This window comes from Sminthopsis crassicaudata, chromosome 5 (genome assembly GCF_048593235.1).
Source record: "Sminthopsis crassicaudata isolate SCR6 chromosome 5, ASM4859323v1, whole genome shotgun sequence".
Lineage (NCBI taxonomy): Eukaryota > Metazoa > Chordata > Mammalia > Dasyuromorphia > Dasyuridae > Sminthopsis > Sminthopsis crassicaudata.
In genome coordinates, this window is record NC_133621.1 from 254,919,721 (window position 1) to 254,946,326 (window position 26,606).

The 26,606-nt window shown below is 36.8% G+C and overlaps 1 protein-coding gene across 3 annotated transcripts in view; it reads right to left on the reverse strand.

Moving 5' to 3' along the window:
• PAWR (pro-apoptotic WT1 regulator) overlaps positions 1-26,082 on the reverse strand; it is a 129,232-nt gene extending 103,150 nt beyond the window's left edge. The window contains exons 1-3 of one of the 3 annotated variants that reach the window (XM_074270850.1): positions 25,364-25,437; positions 24,909-25,218; positions 24,382-24,680 (exon numbers count right to left, since the gene is read on the reverse strand). In XM_074270850.1, coding sequence (XP_074126951.1) covers positions 24,382-24,680; positions 24,909-25,023 — 414 coding nt within the window. In that variant the 5' untranslated portion in view covers positions 25,024-25,218; positions 25,364-25,437. Of the gene's footprint in view, positions 1-24,381; positions 25,219-25,363; positions 25,438-25,950 lie in introns of those variants that run through there. The other 2 variants (XM_074270849.1, XM_074270848.1) reach the window with 2 other exon arrangements.
• Positions 26,083-26,606: the final 524 nt, after the last annotated feature.

Here is a 26,606-nt window from a genome sequence, read left to right on the forward strand (position 1 = left end):
ACAGTAGGTAGTTTATCCAGTGGCATAAAAAAAACTTTATTAACAGAACCTCAAATAAGGTTCTTCTGGTGATGGGATCTATAACCTGTACAGAAAATCCCCTCCACAATAGAAATATATGGTATATTATCAAGTACTAGACTTCAGGTCAGTAGACACCTAGAAATCCAAATCCCACCCGACAGATTCTCCTTTAACTCTATAGCCACAAGAAAGTCACTTAATCCTTTTTTACTCTGTACAACAGGGACCATAAAAACAAATGTAATTCCTGTATCACATGGCTGCTACTGAGGATTAAATGAGATAAATGTTTATAAATTACTTTGCTAACTTTAGATAGATAGCTAAATGTCACCTATTGTTACTAATCCTAAAAAATGGTCATTGCACTCAAAGACCTCAAGGGATGAGGAACTCCCTACCTACACCAAGATATTTTACTTCTAGACTGCTCTATGAAGTTTAAGCAATTTTTCTCCCTTTTTATTTGGAAGAATCTGACTCTCTTCCACCCACTGAGGTCAAGAAAAATAAGTATAGGCCCTCTTCTGCAAGACTGCCCAGCAAATGCTTCAAGACAGTTACCAAATGTATTCTCCCCTCCCCCACCCAACCAAGCCACTCTCTTCCAAGTGAAACATTCCTAGTTCTTTCAAGCAATCACTCCCACCCATCAAGCCCAGTTCCACAAATTGTAGGCATAGTTTCAAAAGCATCCTCAGGACTGCAGAAAGGGAGTACTGATTAGAACTTTCTTTCTCTCTCAACACCACCTTTTCCCCCAGCTTCCCTGTATCTTTCTTTACAGAGCAACTTGAACAAACCCGGAGTTCATTTGCCAAAACATGATTCATTTTATTATAGGACACTCCCATATTATATAACTGAAGTATCAATATTATTTTTTTATAATTACCAAAATCATTTTTACAGCATTTACTAAATAGGAAAATGAATTAGGGAGAGTCAGGGGCAGATCCTTGTAGGTACCCAGCAAATTGTAACTAACTCTTTCTCTCTCCCCCTCTCTCCTTCCCTCTCTTCCTCTCCCCCACCTTTTTCTGTCCTCTGTCTCTTTTCTCTCTCCTCTTTTCCTCACCTATGTCACGCTACATCCAACAACCTGTGTTTAAAAAATATTACTTTTTTAAAAATACCACATGAGTTCCAAGAAATTTAGGCAGTGTATACATTGAGTAGGCTCCATTTCATTACCAAGAAGCAGATTAAAGAGTGTCATCAAAGACATATGGGGCCAACCAAGGAGATGGATGGGTTCTAAAATGAGAATAAGGCATAGGAGATTACAGTTTAAGAAGTTTTTAGTATTTTTATATAAAGAGATACATAAGACTTCCAGTACATTGAAGAGATTCCCTATAAAGAATTTATAGGAGGAAAAACACCCCAAGTTGCACAGGATAGATGAGAAAGCCATGATGAGAAAGCAAAATGCATTTGGCTCTGGTATTATCCAGATTCATTTCCAGGAGTTAATTACATAAAATTAACTCCATTTTACATTTAAAAAAAAAAAAAAAAAAAAAACACTGCAAAAGAAGTATACAGCCCAACTTCACAAAGGGAAGCCACACCTAGTAAAGGAATGAGCAAGGGAACAAGATTTACAAGACGTGGCTCTGCCACTAATGAGGCACATGACCACTGACAAGTTACCTCTAAGGCTCCGATTTCCTAAGTAAAGTGAAAGATGGGGATGATTATGATAGACCCCCCCCTTTCCGGGTATGGAACATTCTATAAATGTAAGTGATTTGAAGTATCATGATAAACACCAATTAACACTTTCTTGTCCTTCATATATAATTTTAGGCACCAGTCTTCCTTTTGTATTTTTAATGTCTGAAAACTGACTAGAAGATTATAGGGAATAATTAAATGTTTATCACTTTAAAGATAACTACAGTTAGTACCACTTAAAGTACTATACTTGGACTTTTAATCTTACTTCAAGATTTAACTATTTTTAAGCAAGCATATAGAGAGAAAATGCTATCTCTTTAAAATAAATCCACATTTTCCCATCTAACGAATCTGGGAACAGTTTTCCCATTCTTTTCAGGCAAGTTATGAGAAAAATACAAAATTCCCTATATTAAAAGGAAGGTATAGCAATTTGTGTCAGAATCTGACAGTTTGTTTTTGACTCATTTCAGTCCTCTACAACTCTCCATCCCTCTTTGTTTACTTGGTCATTTTAGTCCCGTCAAATTCTTTAAGACCCCATTTGGTTTTTGTTTGTTTGTTTGTTTCCTTTTGTTTTGTTTTGCAAAAGTACTGGAACAGGGGCAGCTAGGTGGCACAGTGGATAGAGCACCAGCCTTGAAGTCAGGAGGACCAGAGTTCAAATTTAGCCTCAGACACTTAATACTTCCTGGCTGTGTGACCCTGGGCAAGTTACTTAACCCCAATTGCCTTGGGGGGTGTGGGGGTGGAGAAGTACTGAAATAGTAGGCATTAGTGAGGAAACAAAAGCAGGTCTCTCTCAATAAAATGTGCCACCAAAATACTTCAGCACCCTCAACCAGACTTAAGCTCTTCTCTATAGGAATCATCTTTCTAAATAATAAACCAATGTGACCCATTTTATTTTTATCAAGACACTAAAACAACATCTAGTACAAACACAAAAGTCTTGATTTCTTTGTATCTAAGGTGGAAATAGCTTTTCTGAAATCACTATCACACTCAGCCAAACCCAGTGAAAGCACCTTGGCTTTTTTAAAATTTACTTTTCTGCTACTTCACTAAGTGATGAAAAAGAAATATACAAGCTAAAAAGATCTCTTGGAAGTCAAGGAAATATTTTGATAAAAATCAACAGAATTTTTATTTCTTTGGAAAGATAGAAAACTACAAACAAGATGTTTCAGCAAAGAGGGGTCATGACATTTACTAATTATGCCATGGGGCAAATTTTATTAAATAAGTATTCATTATTTATACATGCAAATGCTCCTTCCAAGTACTCACCTTGGGAGGCTCCTATTAAGGAACTGTTAGTGTTCAAAACATTCCTGAAACATCTACTTTGTGACTTCCTCACTTTTTGAAGCTACCAAAAAAGTCACTTGAATTGAAAAGAGAAGTGATTAATCTGAGCAATACCATTTCTGGTCAAAAAATGAGATGTGGTCATATAAAGTAACAAAACTGAGCTTCTGGTGTGGCTCATCATTTAAGCTTGAAATAAATTCCAAAAGAGGAGTTCCAAAAATATCTTGAGCAATAGCAACATCATTAAAACAAGTGTTGAGCCGCCCAAGGTAACTACTTGAAACTTCATTTAAATGAATAAATTGTGTTGTATGTGTTTCATCATTTTAGTTGTCTCCTACTCTTTGTGATCCTTTTTGGAGTTTTCTTGGCAAAAATTCTGGAATGGTTTTCCATTTCTTTTCCAAGTTCATTTTACAGATGAGGAAACTGAGGCAAACACAGTTACATGACTTGACCAGACTGACATAGCTGGCATCTAAGGCCAAAGAAAATAAATCTTCCTAATTCCAAGCCTAATTACACACTATCCACTTCATCCAAAAAAAAAAAAAAAAAATTAATTACTTCATAATCATTATCCATAAACAGTAATAAGGATGGATCTGCAATTCCACAAATATAAGAAACTCCCAGTTGAGGAATTTCCACTATCAATAGAACTTGGTATCATGTTTCCTTTATAATTTAAGAATCTTCGTGCACTGAATTGAAGTCTTGCCTAGATGTGTGTGTGTGGCACAGATCTGAATGCACAATCTTTCTATCTTCATTCAAGGCTATATTTGACTTCCTGTACTTTCTCTACAAGTTCTTACAGCAAAGAAAGAACTTATCATGGCCTATTCTCCTCCTTCAAAGAATTTTAGAAGCTTTGCAAACTCATTTTCTGTCCCAATTCAGAAAATGAAGGAATATCCTGCTTCACTTTATTTTTAGGAACCTTAACTTTCATTTAGATACAAGTGACTCAAATTAAATATATAACAACCCTCGAAGGACAACCAAGTGCTTTCATTAGTCCCTTCCCTCAATTACATTTTTTCCACACAACAGAAGTTATAGCTTGTTGAGCATATTCAATTTTAATGAAAGATTTCCGGTGACGTTGTAAAACATAGGAAATAATTATCCACCTACACTTTTCCCACTTAAATTGTAACAACCTTGGGTAAAAAATATTGCTTGTAAACTTTAAAAGTAAGGCTTTGAAGAATTTTGTTTTGCGCATTATTTTCTTTCCAGATAAGCCAAGACATTTCAGATAGTATTCATCAAAATAATAACAAAAATAAATTTTTTTTTTAGAAGACAGCATTATTCTTAAACAAGTGAAAGAAACAAGGTTAGAAACATGGAGGCATATGCTAGGTGGAATTACCTCACATCCTACATTTCTCAGATACCTCACATGGAACTTAGGGAAAATCCATGGAAGACATAGGTGTCACAAGTCTGAAGTTCTACTATTTACAATAACATGAATACAACTCAAAAGAGAGAAGCAACAATATTCTGGTCAAATACATTATTATGATAGTGCCAAAGCTAAAAAAAAATATTCTGTGTCCTTGCAGTTAATAACAGAATATACAACTATGTCCTAGAAAAATGCACTTTAGAAAACAATTTGTTTTGATTATTTGTTGGAAACTTTCTAACTCTCTCATATTATATAATAAAATGTATTTGTCCTTTTTTTTTTTTTTTTTTTTTTTTTTTTTTTGAGTTAGGTTTTATCCTTTTAGCCTGTTATTTTTGGCCAAAGAATTATGGAAAGAATCATAACAGAAGAGACTCAGATTCACTATTTTTCCTGGGACAGAAGAACCCAAATTAAAACAGGTAATTGTATCTGTGACTGTATGTCTATGAGCATATTAATAAAGAAAGCTCACCCCAGTACGTGGAAGCCAGGGGAAAAAATGCCCCCAATGTAATCTAAGTTTTATGAAAGTTGGAATCAGTAAGTGAAGAGCAGTTTTTAATTTTTATCTTACAAATCCGATTACGCTACATATTAAACATTCAAGAGTCTATTGTAAAGTATCTATAGCTACAACTCTAACCTGACCAACACTCTGGAAAGACCAAATGGATGAAAAATATCTGCCAGTTCAACTAGATAGATAATACATTAAGTTAACTAATCAGTAAGTATATCAATTAATAAATATATAACGACAGAGAGTAAATGTACAATGAATTGGGCCCAGAATTAAGTAGGAGGAGACTAAGCTGGACTGACTTCAAGAAATTATAAAATTTCTCCCAGAAATAAAGGATGAAATTTTCTAATAATGATATTCTATTGGTATTGTTGTAGGTTTTCAAAATATGAGACAGCAATCCAAATTTTAACGAATTTCATACAAATGTCATTGGAAATATATGCTAAATGTGAGTAGGCTACAATAAACAACCAACAAGGAACTTCTTGAAAAAACAGGAGTAAGAGATATCATACAATGGGAAGTAAAAGATGGGCTAGTTTAGTGCAAAGCATATTAGGTAGTCAGGCTGAATTCTCTACTATTTCTCTAATTATATTAAGAGATAGTGAAAAGGGCTTGCAAAACCTTGGGTGGACTCCTCATAACAAACTTATAGGAAGACATGAATAAGTCACAAAATGAGAAACTATACAAATGAATGTAATCACAGGATTAAAAAAAAAAGCATTCTCTTAGGCAAAGTAATAATATGATGTTTTAAAAGGTGTTAAACAGAGAAGAAATTATAAATGATCTCTTTCAATATAGGTAATATGATGCAAGAGAAGGACAACATATACCAAAAACTACAATAATGTAGATAAAACAATTCCAAAAGGCCTTAATTCAGGAGAACTGAAGATGACATAGACATCTCTCCTGTTGGTAGAGTTAGGGGGACCATGGATACAGGATGTCACAGAGATGCTGCAAGAAATTGTACTTTTGTCCATTGATTTTCCTTACCTCTTTCTCTGTTATAAGAGGAGGCAAGATGAGTGTAGGGGAAGCATACTGTGAAGTAACATATTAAAAATGAAACAGCATTATTTAAAAAGAGAAAAACACAATAAGAAACAATGTAGGAAGGCATTTGTATTGCATGAAAAAAATAAAGATAGATTTCCAAGTTTTCAAAGACAGAAGATAAATCATTTGACCTTTCCTGACTACTGATATTTCCTAGGCAAATTTTTTAGTTCTTGTGGATGACTATCAAATTATTTTCTTTTTAATTTTAAAATTCTGAGCTTTTAATTTCCTAATTAGAAAGTTAACATTTGGTATAAACACATTTTTAATTGCCTCAAACTTCAATGACATAATAAAAGCCTTCATCATGACACTGGTGTCTGATATCACAACAAAATCAAGAAGCTAATGAAAGTGAAGCAGATCCAATATTCCTATATATAGATGCAAATGTAACATGGCTTTAAAGAGTATTTAATATCAATGTTCTAATCTCTGTCTTGGGCCTTATAGGCAGATCCATTAGTTTCTTTGAGACTCAATTTACAAATCTATAAGGATCCAATATTCTCCTAGTCTGTTATAATGCCCAGGAGACTGACTATAAATTCTATAGTCCACCTTAAAAATTAACAAATAAATAAATTAAAAAACAGAGGCAAATGAAAAGTTACTTAGATTAAAATGGTACTTTGAGATGCAACTATTTTTCCTTCAAGAAAAGAGTCAAAAAATAAAGGCCTGTTCAATTTTTGGGTCTACCCATTGTGATTATTTTATCCTAAAAGTAATTATGACCAAACTTCCGTTTTCTCCTACTCCCTGCCTAACATACATCTATCTACTCTTTAAAATAAATTTAATTTTTTTCAATTAGATCCTCTTACTTTCTCATCCCCAAATCTACTTTCAGGCTAACTATAATTAGAAAGGAGATAATAGATCAATGATTCCAAAACTAGTCAAAATCTAAATTAAGGGTGAATAATGTCAACAGGCACATCCTGAAGGACCTTCCAAAAATATATAGTATTTAACCTCCCCTTTCCCCCCCCCCACAAAAAAAGGGTGCAGTGGGTGAGGGGAAATAATGGCTGAAGAGAAGAAATTTTGGGAAAAGAATAACTGGGAAGTAAGGCCTCCTCAGAGACAAAAGCTTTTTTCAGCTCCAGCAGTAAGAGTAGCTGTGGCACCTTATTCAATGAGAAATAATGGATGAACCTATTATTTTTATTTTCTGAAAAAGTTCTCTGTAACTGTGGAACTAAGCTCAGTGGGGGGGAAAAATCAGTAAATGTTGATTAAGCAGTTGCTAGAAGATAGACTAAAGACTTGGGCTAGTTTCTGGCCTCAAGTACCTTATATTCTCTACAGAGAGAGAAATACAAAATCCATATAAGAGAATGTTAATCACTACACTGATTTCTGAAAGCTATTTGGAATTATGTAAATAAAATGACTAAAATATTCATACTCTTTGACCTATAGATTACACTACAAGCCTTATACCCCAAGAAGACATGTTCATAAGAAAAAAAAATCATCATTATGACAAAATAGTTATAACAACACTTTTTGTAACACCAAAGAATTAGAAGCAAGTCAGTCCATTGCTTGAATAAACTATGACACATAAATATAATGTAATATTTCTGGGCTCTAAGAAACTACAAACATAATAAATCCAAAGAAGTATGGAAAGAGTGCCATACAAAGTAAACAAAACAAATAAAATAACATACATGACTACAAGAATGTAAATAGAAGCAATAACCACCAAATAATCAGAAGCCAATGTTGAAAAATTACAAAGAATAAGCATTGCTTCAAGGAGGAAATGAAATGATAACCCCATTCCTGCTTCTTTACAGAGTTGGAAAGTATGGTACAGTACATATCACTTTAAAACTTTTTGGATGTATTAATCAATTGTGCCAGGTTTTTTTTATTCTTTGTACTTCTTTGAAAATACTATTGAAGTTGAAGTCGATAGAGCACCAGCCCTGAAGTCAGGAGGACCTGAGTTCAAATCTTCCCTCATACACTTAATACTTCCTAGCTGGAAGTCACTTAACCCTAATTGTCTCAGCAAAAAAGAAAGAAAAAATACCATTTATTGCATGAGCTGGTTTCTCTGGGAGAGGTGTGAAGAGGAATAATGGGAGAAAAATTAGTGAATTACACAAGGTATCAATGAAACTTTATTTAAAAAAAAAAATTAGTGAATTACACAAGGTATCAATGAAACTTTATTTTAAAAAAATTAGTGAATTACACAAGGTATCAATGAAACTTTATTTTAAAAAAGATTAGTGAATTACACAAGGTATCAATGAAACTTTATTTTTTTAAAAAGAAGAGAGACAGCTGGATGGTATCGTGAAGAGAGCACTGGTCCTGGAGTAAGGAAGACCTTCAAATTTGGCTTCAAATATTTAACACTTACTAGTTGTGTGACTAATTGTGTAACCAATTAATCTCAAATGACTCATACAAAAAAAAAAAAATTAAAAGGGAGGAGGGAAGAATTACTAATAACTGGGAAGAACCAGAAAGTCTCTTGAAAGAGAAAAAGGCCCTTGAAGGGAGCTAGAGATATGGAGAGGAAAAAAATGAGGAGGGAGAACATCCCAAACATGGGAGAAAGGTAGGCTGTGTTAAGGCACATAAAAGGGAAAGATCACCCATAGTTGGGGAAGAGGCAAATAAGCCACTTTGGCTAACAGGTTATGTAAGGAGAAGCAACGTAAAAACTCTGTGGAAAGCTAGATTGGAGGTTGATTACATGTTAGAGAGCAATCACATTTGGTCTTAGAAACAAGAGGATGACTATGAAGCTTCTTAAGCAAGGTAAAGAGATGGTCAGACTTGGGCTTTTAGATTTTGGCAGTTCTGTGGAAGACATTGCAGAGGGAAAGTTTAACAGGAAGAACAACTAGGAGGTTACTGTAATAGGCAGGGTCAGAACTAAGTACCTGAATCGAGGTGGTTATGGTGGGGGTAGGGGAAAGGAAGTAGATGCAAGAAACTTTGTGCTTGGAGATAGACTCTAAAAGCCTAGGCAATTGATTGGCTATAGGAGGATGGAGACAGGGGTGGGGGTAGCCAGGAGATCATAGGATGCCTTGTTTACAAGGAGTATATTTAGCTGGGCAGGCAGATAGTTAGGGTTTGGAACATGCTAATTTTGCCATGCTCATGGAAAATCAAATGAAAGATAAAGGCTCTAACAATGTGTTACCCTTTTTCAGGCACTATGAAAGCATTTAATAAATGCTTCATGAAACAAAATTTAACATTTTTATACACTGTATCAATGCTTAGATAACACAAACAGTATCTTGACAACCCATATAAAAGCAGGGCCACAGGTGAGTTATCTTTTCTATGACGATTTATAGAAAGAAACTGAGAATTGTCCAGAATGAGGAATTGTCATCTATATGGATTTAAGGTAAAAAATGTACAAAACCTCCTTGATGTCTCATTTAGAGTCACAAAATTAAAAAGGTCAAGAATAATTCTTAATTTTACAGGATGGTTCTCTTAAAGGAGTAAAGGAAAAGGGAAAATCTTGGCAATATAAAACAAAAAGATTATCATAAATCCATTTTTTAAAAATAGATTATCTTTGGTAGATTCATCCAGCCTCTGCTCATCTCTCAAGATAAGCCTTCATCCTTCACACAAATAATACAAACTAACCTCATGAATTTCAAACTAAGGAATCATTGAAGCTAACTTCATGCTATAGGAATCAGCTCTCTCTGAAGAAGTAGATCTGAAACTCCCTCATCAATAACTTGGAACCTTTGGCTGCTGCCAAATGAAGTGTTCATTTTACCTAACTTAATGTGGTTTACTACAAACTGCCTTTCTCCTGCCCCAATTTTATTGTAACTGCATATGTGACTACACTTAGTACCCCTCCAAGCCAAATTAATTTATTCTAACATAGAATAAAAGTTTAAGTTATCAGTTCTGACTTAAGTGTATGAGTTAGGGAAGGCTGCTAATAGAGACAGTGTAGTCCATGGGATCATATATCTGAGGATCAAATTTTAAAACTGGAAGGTACCTGAGAGGCCAGCTAATTCAGCTAATTCAGGACACTGAGGCATGCAAAGGGATTGAGTGACTTGCCTATGATCCCACAGCCTACAAGGGATGATTTTAACACAAGTCTAGACATTCCACTTGTGGGTTTCAAACTTTTTGGTCTCAGAATTTTATACTCTTAAAAACTGAGGACATTCCTTTTCAAGGGTTTTCATTTAAATGGCTTATAACCATCAATATTGCTACTACTATAAAAATAGCTTTGACCTCAAAGATCATCTGAAAGAATCTAAGGGATCCCCAGATGACACTTTGATAATCTTTGATCAGCTGAAAACAAACTGAAGTCAGCCCAGTTCTCTGGGTAATTGGCCAAAATCCAAATCTCTCAGTCTCAGTTTCCCTATTTGTAAAATGAGGGTTAGGGAAACTATAAACTCTACAATGTCTTCCAGATCTAAATTCTATAATATAGAATTATGAAGCTGGTCCCTCTGTAGTACACACAAATATTTTAGAAAGACAAACTAAATTGGGCTCATTTTTCAATAGCATCTTGGGGAAAAAACATTAAAAGGAGACTCTGTGGCTTAGTTATAAAGATCTGTTTGGGTTCCACTAGTTACATGTAAATTAATTATCAGGTGAAGGTCAGAATAAATGAAGGTTCTCTGATGCACCTGGATAGAATTGCTTGTTGCTCTGTAGTGTTGTGCTTCCAGGTGTGTACACCATCAGCCACTGAGTGGAAAGGATATAATTCCAACCCCCTTTGGTTGATAAATAATCAAAAGGGGTTACTGACAGTCATCAAGGTTATTATTGCAATGAAGCAAGTACTTAGACAATCAATCAATATTGGGGTCTACATATGTCTATATTACAAAAAATTTATATATATGTACATATACACACACAACAACATATATATATGTATGTATCTATCATACTGAGAATTTTATGATAAACTAAGTACAAGTGGAGAATAAGGTCTCTGCAAGCAGCTATTATACTTTAATCCATTCTCTATTTGCACTATTTTTCTCATCTGTATAATAAGGAAACTAGATGGCCTCTGAGGTTCCTGTGAACTTTCTGAGTCTATAAAATGAGGAGATTAGGCTTCTAAGGTTCCTCTTAGTGTTACAACTATGATTTTTTTACATCTTATGAAATTTCCAAACTTCAATTTCATGTCTCTGGCAAGGGGGTGGAACCAGATGGCCCTAGAATCCAAGTCCATCACTTGGCAGCTAGATGTGAATAGATACAATACTGGAACTATAGTTAAGAAAATGGAGTTCAAATCCAGCCTCTAGCATTTAATAACTTTGTGACTCTAGGCAACTCAACATCTTTCTACCTCAGTTTGATTGGTAAAATGCGGATAATAAGAGCATTTACTTCAAAGGATTCTAATAAAGATAAAATGAAGTTGTAGAGGAAGATCTATTAAACCATGCGGGTTTTGTATGCCTCAGAGTAAAACTAATGTTGTTATTACCTTACAATAAATATTAAGAATCTATCATGTTCTTAGTACAGTATGAAAGTAGAACACTTATTCCTGACCTAAAAAGGCTGAATCTAACTAAGGAGATAGGTCCAGAATGCAATAAACCACTAGAAAGCAATAAAAGTCAGTGTGTGATTACTAGTTTATTGCCCCGAAAAAATAGTTCAAAGTTTAAGAGTCTTCTTGCTGACTGAGTTTAAAGGCAAAATTATTTGATGGAGGAAGGTGGAGGAGGGGGGAGGAGGGAGGGGAGGAGCAGAAGGAAACTATGAATCCAAGTTCAGCTTCAGATATTAGATTCTTTTTTTATCAGTTTGCCAGTTCATGCAAGCTAAACAAATTCACAAGAGACTGATTTTTAAAACAGAATGTGCTTATTTTATTTATTTAATATGAGAGAAAGAACTGGCCTAAGAATCAGGCTTACAAAGCAGATTACCAGTGCAGGACACTGCCTCATGGTGGATAAAGCTTGCTCAGGAGGCCAAAACATCAAAATAAGATATCTTTGTAAGCTCAGAATTAGAGAACAAAAGGAATTGGATGTCTTTAAGGGATATTTCTATTAAGCTCTAGTAAATTAATGATTTAATTTTTGCACTCTAGAAGTTTCTGTTTAAAAAAAACATTTTTAATTATTGAAAAATAATACCATATTTCTCTTTTCTCTCTCTCCTGGACTGTACTAGGAAACACTGACTAATTCTGAATCATCAACTCCTCTTTTTTAAAATTATTTTTTAACAGTGGTAAAACACCTAGCATTTTACTTTCCCTTAACATGTAACAACTTCCAATACAGTATATAAATAAACATTTATAATATTACATATTATCAGGACACTTTTTATTCCAAGTTCTTCACTTCTGGATGTGTTCTGGTCACATAAGTACCATTCATTATAAATTATCTCTTATAAGGGTCACTTCTAGATTTGGGCCTATTCTTAGCTCCTCTGTTTGAGAAAAATAAAGGTTTCATGAAAGTATTAATAACAATAACTAACATTTATCATTTAAAGTTTTGCAAAGTGCTCTGTAAATATCTCTTTTTATCTTAAAAATTTAACAATCATTTTACAGATGAGCAAACTGAGGCAGATACTGGTTAAATGACTAGACCAGGGTCACACTAATGTCTGAGGTAGAATTCAAATGCAGGTCTTACCTGACTTCAGGTCCAATATTCTAGCTACTATACCATCTAATTTTGTAGTAAGCACCACCGGAACCTCAGAGTATATCTACACTATTCCCTCCCTTTCATTTTACAACTAAGGATAAGTGAGACCCAAAGAGTTTCAATGATTTGCCAAAGATCACATGGGCAATGAAACAAATGATTTGAATTATTTGCCAAAGATCACATGGGCAATGAAATAAATGATTTGAATCTAAGTTTCCAAAGCCTCTCTTTCTTGTCTCTCTTTCTTGGTAGATCATGAGAATGTTGATTAATAAATCAATTAATCTGTTGAGTATCTTAGATAGAATTTAGTTGCCAGACTAGTGTTATCCCAAGCCTCCAATGATCAGCAAAGATTGGATAATTCGCTCCTTAACTTTACATGTTCCCCATTCAATATGAACATATTAACAAATTATATAGTCAAGTTTTATGAAGTAAAAATGGGAAAGAAAAAGTTTAGAACATACAAAATCAGAAGAACTAGGAAAAAAAATTTTGCATTCAATTTGTAAGAACTTAGAAAAGAAAGTATGGTATAATGAATAAAAGAAAGGCCCTGTAGTTAGGAAGATCTGAATTCAATCATCCTCCTTACAAGACACAGCCTCTCAGTGCCCCAGGCAAATGTCTAACACTGTAAGTCATTTCCAAGGAGCCAGTTTTCTTTTAGGATTAAAAAAGAAGAGAACATTTACTTATAAAATTTTTGTTTAGAAAATATTTACTAAAACAAGAGATGCTGAATATTTGCCTCTCTTTTTGATCAGATTCATTTAGAAAGTAATCATTGTATGTGGATTGATAATGAAGTGATAATAATCACTATGGAAGACAGTGAGGAAACAGATACCATCTATCAGGGAAACCCCCAATATAACACATAAAATGCTAGGAGTAAGAAGATCCATCTGTTGATTTTGCTTTTGTCACTTACTAGGTGACCTTCCTGGTTTTTTTTTTCCTTTCTGGGCTAAAGTTTCTTCATCTATAAAATATGGACTAAATCTCTAAGGAACTCTTCTAAAGTAGAATAATCAAGTTGTAAATTTCTGTGATTCTAACATGGGTATGTTCCTCATAGCCATCATTTCCCTTCTAGAATTAATTATCTCATGTGTAATCTATTAGTCATCTAAGATCTCTCCTTACCAGGTACACCATTCTACTACTAGCATCTGATTAACATTCAAAAGACTGCAAGAATCACCTCCCATTGCCCTCCCAGAATCCTTAATATAAAATTGAAAACTACTTGGTTTGACATTCCAAATCCTCCAACATTTAATCTTTAACCTATCTATTCCAACTTTTCTCCCACTACTTCCTTAAGGGGACTTTTAATTTTCTGTGGTCAACTCAAGTCATCACTGATCCATCTCTATATCCTTTACTTAGACCCTAATACCATTCCCTCACTTCTTTTCTCTTTGTAGACAAATTCTGGCTCTTTGGAAAACTCATAGGGCTTTAGTCCCTTCATCTAATCCAGTAGGACCATTTTGCTACTTGAGAAGTGTCTGAGTCACAAGCTCACATAAATGTACGTGATATTATAGAAGGAAAGCTGGAATTCAAACCCCACCTGTGCTACTTAGTGATTTATCACTTATGAGATTTGAGGGGGCTCAAAGTCTTGGATCTCATTTTCCTTATTATAATGAAGATGTTCTCCAAAGCTTTTTCTGACTCTACAATCCCAAAGATCAGACCCTGGGACTCTGAACTTTGAAAATGCATCCTTAGCCCCTAAAAATTTATAGAGTCCACTAAGTAGGTGATTCAGCTACTGTACAACCTCAATTCAATTATCAATTTCTATTGTTCTTAGGATATAAATCAAACAAAACTCTCAAAGTTCTATCAAGCAAAACCTAAAAATGAGACAAAGACAGTTCAATTGTTACTAATATACCTTCAAGATGGATTATAAACAAAGAAACAAACTTATCTAATACTTGGGAACTTTAAAGGACTTTCTTGGAATACTTTGAATCACCAATTTCTAGTCTTTTTTCCCACTGTTTTGGCTTGTTTTATTTTATTCTATGCCAAAGGGATAGGGAGGGAATTTCAGCAATGATTATGATCTAAAAACAAAAGGGATCAATATTTTTAAATCAAAGATATTTGCTGAATGACTACAAAATGTAGAATCTTATCAGTTCTGTTGTTAATACATAATTTGTTATATATTTGTGATTCTTTCCATCCAGATTCAAGGATGAAAATAATGATGAGCAGCCTGAGGAGGCCTGAAAAGGCAGAGGAAAATAAATAGGCGTAATCTGTAGTGGGAATGGTTTAATGGCTGAAAACAATCCATAAAGCCAGAGAATAAATTCTTTTTGTAGACTGTCCTGAAAGAGCAAAAAGGGAACTAACATCTACTTGTACATTCATCGGTATCACTGTTGTCTTTCCTGATATGTAGTCCTGGACAGAGATCAGAGCTTAAACATTCACCAAAATGAACAGAGGTCATATTACAGTTCTCAAAAGTTCAATATGCTGGAACAATTTAAGAATTTATATCAGAAGTTCCACTAAAGTGGATGGGAGTGTGGAGGCTGGGAAGATTACTTTTTAGTAAATGTTCTCATTTAAACTGGCTTCAAACTGTGGCTAGGTACATGGCTTAGACACATGAAGTTACATGAAGGCAAAGGCGATTTTGATTAATTTTTTTAACGTCATCCCTTTTGCACATAGTAGGAACTTAATAAATGCTTGATGAATTGAAATTTAAATGCTAGCTTTCCTAAAGTAGCATTTCCTAAAACATAAGATATCTATATACAAAAGAAGAATACTTAGAAAATCATAGGTTCCCCCCCATGCTGGAGGGCTCAAGAAAAAGAAAGAAGGAAACAAGCATGTATTATGTGCTTACTATGTACCAGCACTGTGTTCAGTGCTTCACAAAAATCATTATAGGCAAAGAATGCTTATAACAACTATGGGAAGAAGGCTACTATTTTTCCCATTTCAGTGTTAGAGAAACTGAGGTAGAAAGAGGTTAAGTGATGAGTTCCTGAGATTACATATGAACTCAGATCTAACTCCAGGCCTTAGACCCACTGAGCCATCTCTCTGTGACCAGATGGGAAGACTACTTATGCAGTTTATTGTAATTAGGATTTTGGTGAAGGTATCATCTGGACTAAGTGGGAGTCATCTCCAAATCTGAAATTCCATTATTCTGCCCTTGGCAAAGAGTTCATGGAATCATAGATTTAAAAGGAGAAATCCATTTCATACAACTCATTTTACAGATGATGAAACCAATTTTAGCTAAGTAACATACCCACAGTCATATACAGAAGCAAAGGCTCTGACTCCAAAACCAACATTTTTTTCTAAGTATCATTTTATCAACATTATAATTGTGTGCTAATTAAAGTAAGCTTATTATACTTAATATATGCCAACAAAACAATTTTAAGACTATAGAAAGACCAAGGTTTGATCAATGTTTTTTTTTTCTTTTTCTTTTCAATATATTTATCACTAGCTTCCTCCTTTGAAATGAGGTCATTTGGATCTGTAGTCTGTTTGTTTTTCCTCTCATGAAAAGAAACTAGTAAATCATCTAAATGCTCCTGTAAAAATATGCAAAATGGTTTGTGCTTAGAGGAATGGTAGCTATAAAGATGAGACACCAAGGTCACAACAATGGGGGTGGAGAGAAGAGGGAATAGATGAAGTTGGCAATACAATTACATAAGTGCTTTGTGACTTCGAGTGCCCTTACTGAACTGGCCAGTCCAAACTGTAAGCGGCATGTGACAAGTTTGTTTATATACCCTTCTCTTCTCTGAAAAGAACACCTTGACAAGACATTCAATTTAAGTTTTTTTCATCCATCAAAAGAGAATGACTAAGTTAGGACTATTGAAGTTCCCAGGCACCATTTGTAAAAATAACCCAGCAAAAATAACCCAACTATTTACAAACTGCTTGCCTCAACCACAGATTCTAACATTATCAATTAAATATTGGCCTATGTGGTTCATATTTATGATAAATGAGAGGTGAAAGGATTGAGGTGTAGGGGGAGAAAAATCTCCAACTTTCATTTTTACCAATAATACCAAACTTCCTTCCCCAAAAAAATCATTTCATAAGTAGCACAAATGTTTCATCTCTATTTCCTGGCCCACTTTAGACCTACTGATAATAAGCAGTGTAATATCTCCATAAAGAGATGGAGAAAGTATAGAGTATGATTAATTCATTGAAGGAATGAAATTTATCTGATCAAGAATGACTATATAGCTCAGCTTGGTCCATTTATTCAATGTCCCAACCAATTCAGTTTTTATCTTCTTAATTCTAGTAATATTGTAGCAGTAAGATTAAATGTATATGGCCAGGAAAATAGCCTTTATTCTCTTGGCACTTTGTACACTTTTTTATATAGTCTCTCTATACTTTTATGGAGTAAAGTACTAAGACAATCTATTGAAAATGAATCTGTAACATCAAAAGAAAAAACTGCGGGTCTCAAGACTGGTTTCATTCTTATAGTACAGTAACCTTACTAAGTCTGTATTTTAACTATGCTATTCACAGGTTCATTTTTCTCCAGCTCTGAGTCATTAATAGTTTCTCTCCTGACTCATCACATAGAAAGGTAGACAGTCTGGAAAATAATGGCCATTCCAAAAGGTGTTGTGGGTGTTGGGTTGTTTTTTTTTTTTGTTTGTTTGTTTTTTAATCTATATAGAGTTATCTGGCCTACTAAGTAGTGCTGAGGCTACAGTTACTTGAGAATTACCAAATGAATTATTACCATCTCTAAATGCTGTGGGCAACTAGGTGGCACAGTGGATAGAGTGCCAGGTTTGGAGTCAAGAAAATTCATTTTCTTCCCGAGTTCAAGCTTAACCTCAAATACTGTTTGACCCTGGGCAAATCACTTTACCCTGATTGCCTCAATTTCTTCATCTGTAAAAGGAGCTTGAGAAGAAAATAGCAAATCTCTTTAGTATGTTTTCCAAGAAAACCCTAAATGGAGTCATGAAGAGTCGAACATGATTGAACTACAAAATATATATTAGAAACTAAAAGCATTAAGTTTTTATAACATTTGTTTAATATTCAAGTAAAAATATACCCATTATAATTCACCATAAATAACATTTTTATGAAAAAAATTTTTCCAAAAGGAAAATTAGTGAGAAGAATGACATTGTTTGAAGGGTTTGGGGGACTTCCAGGGATTCAAGGACCATATTTTAAAAAGTGAATCTATAGAGAAAAAGAACTCCCAAGTGAGGAAACTTCTTTTATTAATAAAAGTAGACACCTCTCTACAATTATAATCTGTGACACACTGCTAGATTACATAAGTATCACTGTGCTATTCTACAGCTTCACTGCTCTTTTTTTTTTTCCTCATTCAGCTATTTATAATCAATAAACAAGCATTTATTTAAAAACTACAGAATATCAGGTACTGTGTTAAGCTCTTAAGATACAAGAATAAAGAATAGGATTTAAGTACAAAAAATGAAACTACTCTTGCTCACCAAAAAAACTTACATTCTAATAGGGGAGATAACAAATACATAGAAAATATATATACATAATAAATTATCACATTGCTTGCCTTCTCAAGGAGGTTGAGAATGATCAAGAAAGAAGGAAAGAATTTAGAACTCAAACATTTAAAAAAGATGAATGTTTACAATTTTTTAAAATGTAACTGAGAAATATTTAATAAAATAAATAACATACTTAAAAGAAAAAACAAAACCACATACATAAAAATAAAGTTAATACATATATATACATATATACATACATATATACATACATATACATATATATATATACATACATATACATATATATACATATATACATATATATATACATATATACATATATATATGTATATATGTATATTATATATATATATATATATATGTATAGTGATCACAGACTAGAAAGTCTGTGAAGGAGAGTAATAACAATTGCGGGAGGTGGGGGGAGAGGGAGTGAAAGAAGTTAGGAAAGGCTTTATGCAGAAGATAATCCAAAACTACATCTTAAAGAGAGAGATTCTAAGAGGCAGAGGTTAAGGTAGGAGTGCATTCCAGACATGGGGAGGAAGGGAATGGCTAGTACAAAGCACAGAAACAGAATTCAGAAATGCCCTGTGTGAGAAAAAGAAAAAACACCAGGGTCTTGGCTGAATCACAGAGTGAAAGAAGGGGAGGAATATTCGATGAGGCTAGAAAAATAAATGGAGGCCAACCTGTAAAAAGCTTTGAAAGTGAAACATGGGAGTTTATATTTTATTTAGGCAATAGTAGGAAGCCACTGAAATTGGATAAGGAGGGACACATAAGGCAAAATCTCTGCTTAAGGAAAATTGTTTTGGCAGAAGAATGTAAAATGGACTCAAGATGAGACCAATTAGGAAACATAAAAATCAGGGTTAAAGTGATGAAGGATTGACCTAAGGAGTGTGTGAGTGTGTGTGTGAGTGTGTGTGTGTGTGTGTGTGTGTGTGTGAAGATGAGATTGAGTGGGAGAAGTGCTGTGATGGTAAAAATAACAAGATTTGGCAACTGATTGGATATGTGGGGGAGAATTCGATTTTAAACATTAGAGTTTAAGCTATTTAATTAATGAGGAAGCAATTGAGACTGGAGTGAGACAAGAGCTCTGGGAAGAAACTGGATCTGGATACATAGATTTAGATCTAGCAATCATTAGAATAGTGATAATAAACCAAAGGAGCTGTTGAGGTTACAGAGAAAAAGTCCCAAGACTTTGAGGAACCCCTACATGTAAGGAGAATATAATGGGGACACCAAAGTGGAGTGGAAAGGAACAGTCAGAGAACAAGAAAATTAAGAAAGGTTAATGTCACTAAAACCCAGGGAGGAGGATAAACATCGATCAATGTCAAATGGAGCTGAAAGGGGAAAAGGATTAGAACTGGGGAGTTTGACAAATGAGAGATCACTGGAAAAGCAATTTTTATTAAGTGATGAGGTAAAAAATATTACAAAAGAGTAGAGAGTGAGAAGAAATGAAATGGAGATGGTGAATTTAAACAGTTTTTTCCAAGGTATTTGACTGAAATAAAGCAGGAAAGATACAGAATCATGGGTTGAGGAAAGGATAGGATCTAGTGAGGGTTTTTTGTTTTGTTTTGTTTTGTTTTTTAAAGGGTGGGAAAGATATGCATTTTTGTAAGAAACTCTGAAGGAACTAGTTGGAGAGATTCAAGATTCCAAGTATGAAGGATGTGATCTATGGCTGATATTGAGAGGGGGTGATGATCAAGTCTGCATTGATAAGAGCAAACCCTTTTGTTAAATTGACAGAAAGAAAAAGTAGCAGTTGATTTTAAGGGATTTTGAAATAAAAACAAGAAAAAAAAATCACATCAAATACCTTTTTCAAAATTAAAGTAAGAGACATTGATAGGGGAGGTATGTAGAACTTAAGGGGGGAAAAGAATATCCGGAATAGCTTCTGTGGGCAATGAAATATAGATTTGCCTAATTGGTCTATACCCAAAGATCATTTCTGATCAAAACCTTAAGAAAGTCACAAGGATGCTTAACAATGAAAAAGAAGACAGGATTCACAGGAAGTCTAATCTCATTTCTCTTCATACCTGTGAGCTGGCTTTCTGTTCCCCACAAATGCCTTGAGAGATTTGAGAGAATTGGGTTCTAGTCTCTGTTCTGTCACTATCAAAGTGACACCTGATAAGGCAAAATCTCTTTGGAATTCAGCATCTTCATCTATGAAATGAGGTAGTTCAACTCAGGTAACCTCTAAAACTGACTTAAAACTCTAAGGACCAAAATCCTAGAACACCTTAGACTCTGTAACATAATTACAAAAAAAAAAAAAAAAAAAAAAAAAAAAAAAAAAAATCATATTAGAGGTTACATGGTTAAATCAAGAACCAGCTCAAATACCAGCTTTGCTACTTAATATAGGTGACACATATTCCCCCAACCTTTAGGTTTCATAATCAGTAATATGAGGGGTGTTGGGTCACTTTTAAACAAAGACCCTATGAACTTGTCTTTCTCCTCTTCAGATGCCTAACATGGCAACAGCCATATTTCAAAGAGCTATTAAGCAATTTTTCTGTCTTTTTTAATCTTTTTTTTTCTTTGAAATATAAAAAAAGATTCCTCCATAAATCCTTCAAGACTCAATATAATCTCTCCCACCTCAAAACTCACAGCATATATAATTTCTACCATTCATTTGGCAAAAAAAAAAAAGTTGTATGTAGTATACCATGATACCTCTTTGTATTAATATCCAGCTTTTTGATGTTTATTTGCTGTCTACCACCTCCCTCAACCCCAAAAGTTAGGACCCTGGAGAGTCCACAGCTCCTCAGAGTTCTCCTATCATCTAAATCACTTAGCTTCCAAAACTATATAGTATGATTAAAGGGAGGGAATGATTAAAGAATGATTTAATAAGGAAGCATTAAGAAACATTTCAATATTGTAATGTATAAGCAGAAGAAAGAGAGATACAGAAAATATGGAGAGTATTTTTCTAGGCCAATTCAGGAAAAAATGAAGAAGAGGAAGAGAGGGGAGGAAAGAAAAAAAGAGGGGAGGAGAGAGGGAAAGAGAGAGAAGAGGGAGGGAGGGAAGAAAAAAGGAAGGGAAGGAAGAAAGGAAGGAAAGAAGGAATGAAGGAGGGAGGGAGAGAAGGGAAGAAAGAAGGGGAGGAAAAGAGGAGAGGGAGGAAGTAAGGGAGGCAGAAAGAAAGAAAATTCCTTCCACCGAAGCACAACAGTTTTGAAACTTGTCTGGAGAATTGCCTGGGGGCACTGAGAGGTTAAGTGACTTTAGTCACAGAACCAGTGTGTCAAGAGACAGGATTATTTTCCTAAGTCTTCTTGACACTTCTGGCAATTCTCTCCAGCCATTGCCACAATTCCTCTTTTCAGGGTACCTTCTTACATATATACATACATAAGCATGTACATACATATATACATGTATAAATATACACATACATACACGCTCAAGAACACACTTGATTCATAAACAGTTAGAAGGTAATCAATTTCACATTATCAAAAACGGAATGAACAGCACAGAGTTGCTTTCAATTCTACAGACTTTTGTCCTAGTCACCAGGCAATACTGCTTTCCAGTTCATCAATTTAACATAATTTTTCCCATAAAAGATGCTTAAAAGTCTGCTCAATTAACTATCTTTACTTGCCTACAATCATACAATTACATTCAAATATCTTGCAGATATCTAGAAGCAGAGGGAATTTCTACCCAGTAAACAGTAGGAGAAATCATAATAAATGTCGCCCTAACTATATGTTGATTTAGTCAAGTACTCATGAAAAGCTGGTCTTAGCCTGATATACATATCTAATAACTAATTCTATTTTTCATTCTTAACCAAAGTAACTGATTTTTGAGATTTATGAGGTTTCAACTTTAAAGGCAAAGTATGGGCATAGGTATTTTAGTGCCTAAAGAACAAAACTCAAAACTCTCTTTACAAGTCCAGTGGAACCCTCATTACTTAACTTATAACTTAGTTAAGACAGACTTCTCTAAGGAAAAAAAGGAACACATCTTCCAAGGACAACAACCCAAAACTATCCAAACACCTCACCTTATCTGGCTTTTATTTCTGAACTTTCAATGATTTAACAGGAAAAAAAAGTTTTTTCTAAAAAGCAAACCACAACAAATCTTGGGAGTGCTCAAGCCCTGACTGAGCCTGCTAATAATTAGGCACTGTTGAAAAACATTACAGTGTTGTAGTTGGGTCATACTATATGTAAAAGACAGGGCCCATGGTTACCACTGAAAGAAGGCAGCCTTCAATTCCTTATTCAATAAAACAGGATCAAATTCCACAGACAAAAATGGTACCCTGGGTTGTTTGTTTTTAGAGGAAGATTAAATTTGGGAGTTAGCAACACCCAAACAGAAAACATTCCACAGTATTTAGACTCAATTGTACTTGGGAGTCATCTACATTCCCAGCACTACATTCTCTAACTAAGGGCATGAGTATTAACAAAAGATGTTTCTCAAGATCTCACGTGATACACCCTATTTATTTCCCCCACCAAACGTAGCTCTTCTTATAAAAAGAATGGTGCTTGAGGAAATTATTTCACAAGAAACAAATACCAAATAACAAAAAGCAACATTAAAATTAGCCAAGATACTGTAGTTTGACTCAACTCTCAGAAAGATGAAAAATGAGAAACATTTGAAACTGAAGCAGGCCATTGTCAATTGAATCATCAACTCTCCTTTTTAAAAATAAAGTTGAGGAATGTAGTTTTCCTCAAGTCCTTTGTCTTCAGTTTCCCAACAATCTTTATATTTTTAACTAAAAAAAAAAAAAATCCTTAGAAATTTGATTACCATTCTTATGAATTCCTTTTAAAGTAATTTAATGAATACCAGATCTTTTTGTGCAAGTAGCAAACCACAGAGGACAGTTTTGTTGACTGATAAAAATATCTTTCTCCCTCTTAAACACAGAGAACTGCTGCATGCTTCTAACTTCAGGAATTCCTATGAGATTCAAAACTGAGGTCTGATCAAACATATACCTTAATTTATCACAAATGGTTTGAATAAAGTACAATTTAAAAAGCACTAAATCCTTAACTTAGCTGTATATTGAATTTTCCAAGTAAGTGAACCAAATGCCAAAAAGGGGCAGGAGTAAACAATGGAAAATATGATCAGAGATAATGATAGAAAGGATGAGGCAGCATGAATTTTAGACCCAAGAGCTTTAAATTCACCTCTGTGGTGCCAAAAGGGAGAGCCAAGGGTAGAGAATGGTTAGAGATACAAGATAAAACTTTTTCTACTACTTCTTTGATAGGAAGGTGCCTTGATGCTGCCTCCTGTGCGTTTGAGTTGTCCCTGAAAATTATTTGGTTAGAAAACAAAATATCTACATATATTTGCTCTGATCTCAATATTTAGGTTTTCCAAGTAGTCCACTAAACACACTTTTAATTATTGTATTTTTAAAAGCCACCTTAATTAACAAACTGAGTGCTTATTCATGCCTTAAACATTTTACTTAAAAAAAAAAAAAAAAGAGAGAAGTTCTGAGAAGACATTTCTATATGTATGTAAAAGATGGGACAGTTAAATCCCCCTTTCCTCAGACTTCAAAGCAAAATGATTATCTTCAATTCTACTAAAGTCACAGATTTGCTTACAGATGGATGGTCTCAGCGAATGGGGAGGAGGAAGAAGAAAGAGACCAAAAAAAAAAAATTCAAACAAAACTTCAAAAACTTCTCTTAACTGCAGCAAGCAAAACAGCCAAGGCCAATGTGTAGAAAGATCCTGAATCGGATCGATTATCTGGTGAATGCCCCCAAACACGTGTTTCAAAGTTTTTGAAAACTTAAAAAATTCAAAGAAGCCATTTACTCCGGGTGGATTTCCCTCCACGCCCTCCCCCCCCCCCCCCATCTTACTCGATTCTCCCCCACAGAGGTGGAGAGGGAAGAGGGAGGAAGAAGACTCCCGGGAGGGAGAAAGAAAGAGAGCTAGAGGGAGGGATCGAAGGAGCCCGCTGAAACCTGAGGAAGACCCTTCCTTTTCACCCGGGCTCACCTCAGTCGCCGGAATATTCACAACTCCCGTAGATCGCCTCTTCTCCCGAAGCTTCCTCTTCTCGATCTGCCCCTTGCCTTTTCTGGCACTGGGGCCGGAACTCTTCCCTTTCTCTTTGGCATTGTCCCGGTCCTCCCTGTCCCCCGAAGAGGGCTGTGCCCCCAAATCTGGGCTGGCTCGGCTACCCGACGGGAGAGTCTGTGACATGGGAGGTGCCCCGGGAGCAGCCCCCGCCACGGAGGTGGTGGGGAGCTGCTCCTCCTCGGTCCTCCGGGGTTCCGGGGAGACTCGGGCCGGAGCTGGGACAGAAGAGGAGGTGAGGGTGTAATTTGCGCCCCCGGGGGCTAGGTTAGCAGGTGCCGGCGCTCTGGGGGGATGGTTGTTGTTAAACTCGTTAGCCAGGGTGGCAGGCGAAGCAGAGGGGGAGGGAGCCCCAAGAGCTCCGGCCAGCAGCTTGCTGACCCCCTCGTTACCCACACCTCCTCCTCCTCCTCCTCCCCCCACGCCAGAGGGGACCATCATCTGACCCTGGGGATTGTGTTTGGCTCGCATCTTCTCCCTCTTTGCTTTCCATTCCTCCAAGAAGTCTGTAGTGGTGGTACTAGTGCCGCCGCTGCTGGTCCGGTAGCCACCAGTCGCCATATTCCCAGAGGGGATGGGTAAGCCCCTCTCCCCCCAGAGCCCACCCTCAGTACCCGGCACAGCACCACCTCCTCCTCGTCCTCTTCTCAGAAGCAGCGCTCCTCTCCTTCCCGCGGCAGAGGCTCGGAGCGCCAACCAGGTCCGAGGAGAACTTGAGAGAACGACCCCCGAGAGGGGGGGACCACACCACACCCCCTGCAGGAAGAAACACAAAAGGGGAAGGGGCGAGAAGGGGGACGAGAGGTGAGAGAAAGGGGAGCCGGGCCCCTCAGCATTCCCCCGCCCTCCAGACCCACCCCCTCCCCATCCAGGACACACCACCCCCAAGGCTGACACACACATCAAAAGGAATAACCACCCCTTCCCCAAATACAGCTGGAGCCCCTCTCTACTTCCCACAACTTTCTGGGATCATCTCCGTAAGGGGCGCTTTCTAAAAAGTGGGGAGGGGACGTACTCTAGAGGGCGTCATAATTAAGATTTTACTGGGAGTTGGACATGGGGGGAATAGGGCAAAGAGGCAGCTTAGCTTCCCTTCCAGAGGGGTTAAAACCCCCCGAGAGTCCCCAGGCCCTGGACTATTCCACCTCTACTGAATTGTGCAAACCCCCGAGGTGACGGGGGAGGTAGGAGCGAGAAGAATACACCTCCACCTGCCCGCCAAGCACACTGCCCCTTTAACCACACTGCCCCGCTCTTCCGAAACCCCCCAAATAAATAAGGAACAATCACAGCGACAGCGCCGTCCCACCCGAGCCAGGCAGGGAGGCTCGGAACCCGGTGCACGCCCTGCCCGGCGGGAAGCGCGAACCTGTCCGGACACAGGAACGCGCCCTGGTCCGCCGCGGGAAGCGACGGACAGCGCACCCCCACTCCCACTGCCACCGGGCTGGAAAGCTACAGGGTCAGGAACCCGAGCCTACTTACCCGCAGGAGTGTGGAGCTGCGCTGGCTCCGAACCTCAGCCCAGGTGAGCGCAGCGGCCCGACAGCGGCGTGCAGCAACGGCTAGCTGGACCCCAAGCAGCCCGCCCGCTGGCCTCCCAGTCCCGGAAGGAGTGGCGACAAACTCTTTTTCCCTGAGTTCCCAGTTCTCTCCAGGGAGAGAGCCGAAAGAAGCCGAAAGGCAGGCGGAAAAGACCGAGGCGGATCTCGTTGCTGAGAGGGGGAGGAAGGGGTGAGGTGGGGTGGGGGCCGGAGTCGGAGGGAAGACGCCCGGGCTGAGATGATTGGTTTGTGGCTCAGGCCCCGCCCCCTTCCCGGCCCACCTCGGTTCCTCCTGGGCCAGTGAGGCTCAGGTGCGAGGCACTCGGAACCTAGGTGTTTCCCTCCTGCTTCGCTTCGCGTCACCTCCCTGCACTCTCCTCGGCCCTTTTCTCTTAGCTCCACAAGCCTGGGGAGAGTGACGGAGACGCAGCTGCCGCGGGTAGGGGGCACACGTCGCTCACTGTCAGAAGTGTGACAAGCCAACCTCCCTATCCCCTTCCCTGATGGATCTGCACCTCTTTTGAGAGTAAATGTGGAGTCCTTTGCCTTAACCCACGAGCACTTCTCTGAGGCAAACACTATTGCTACAGAGAAAAG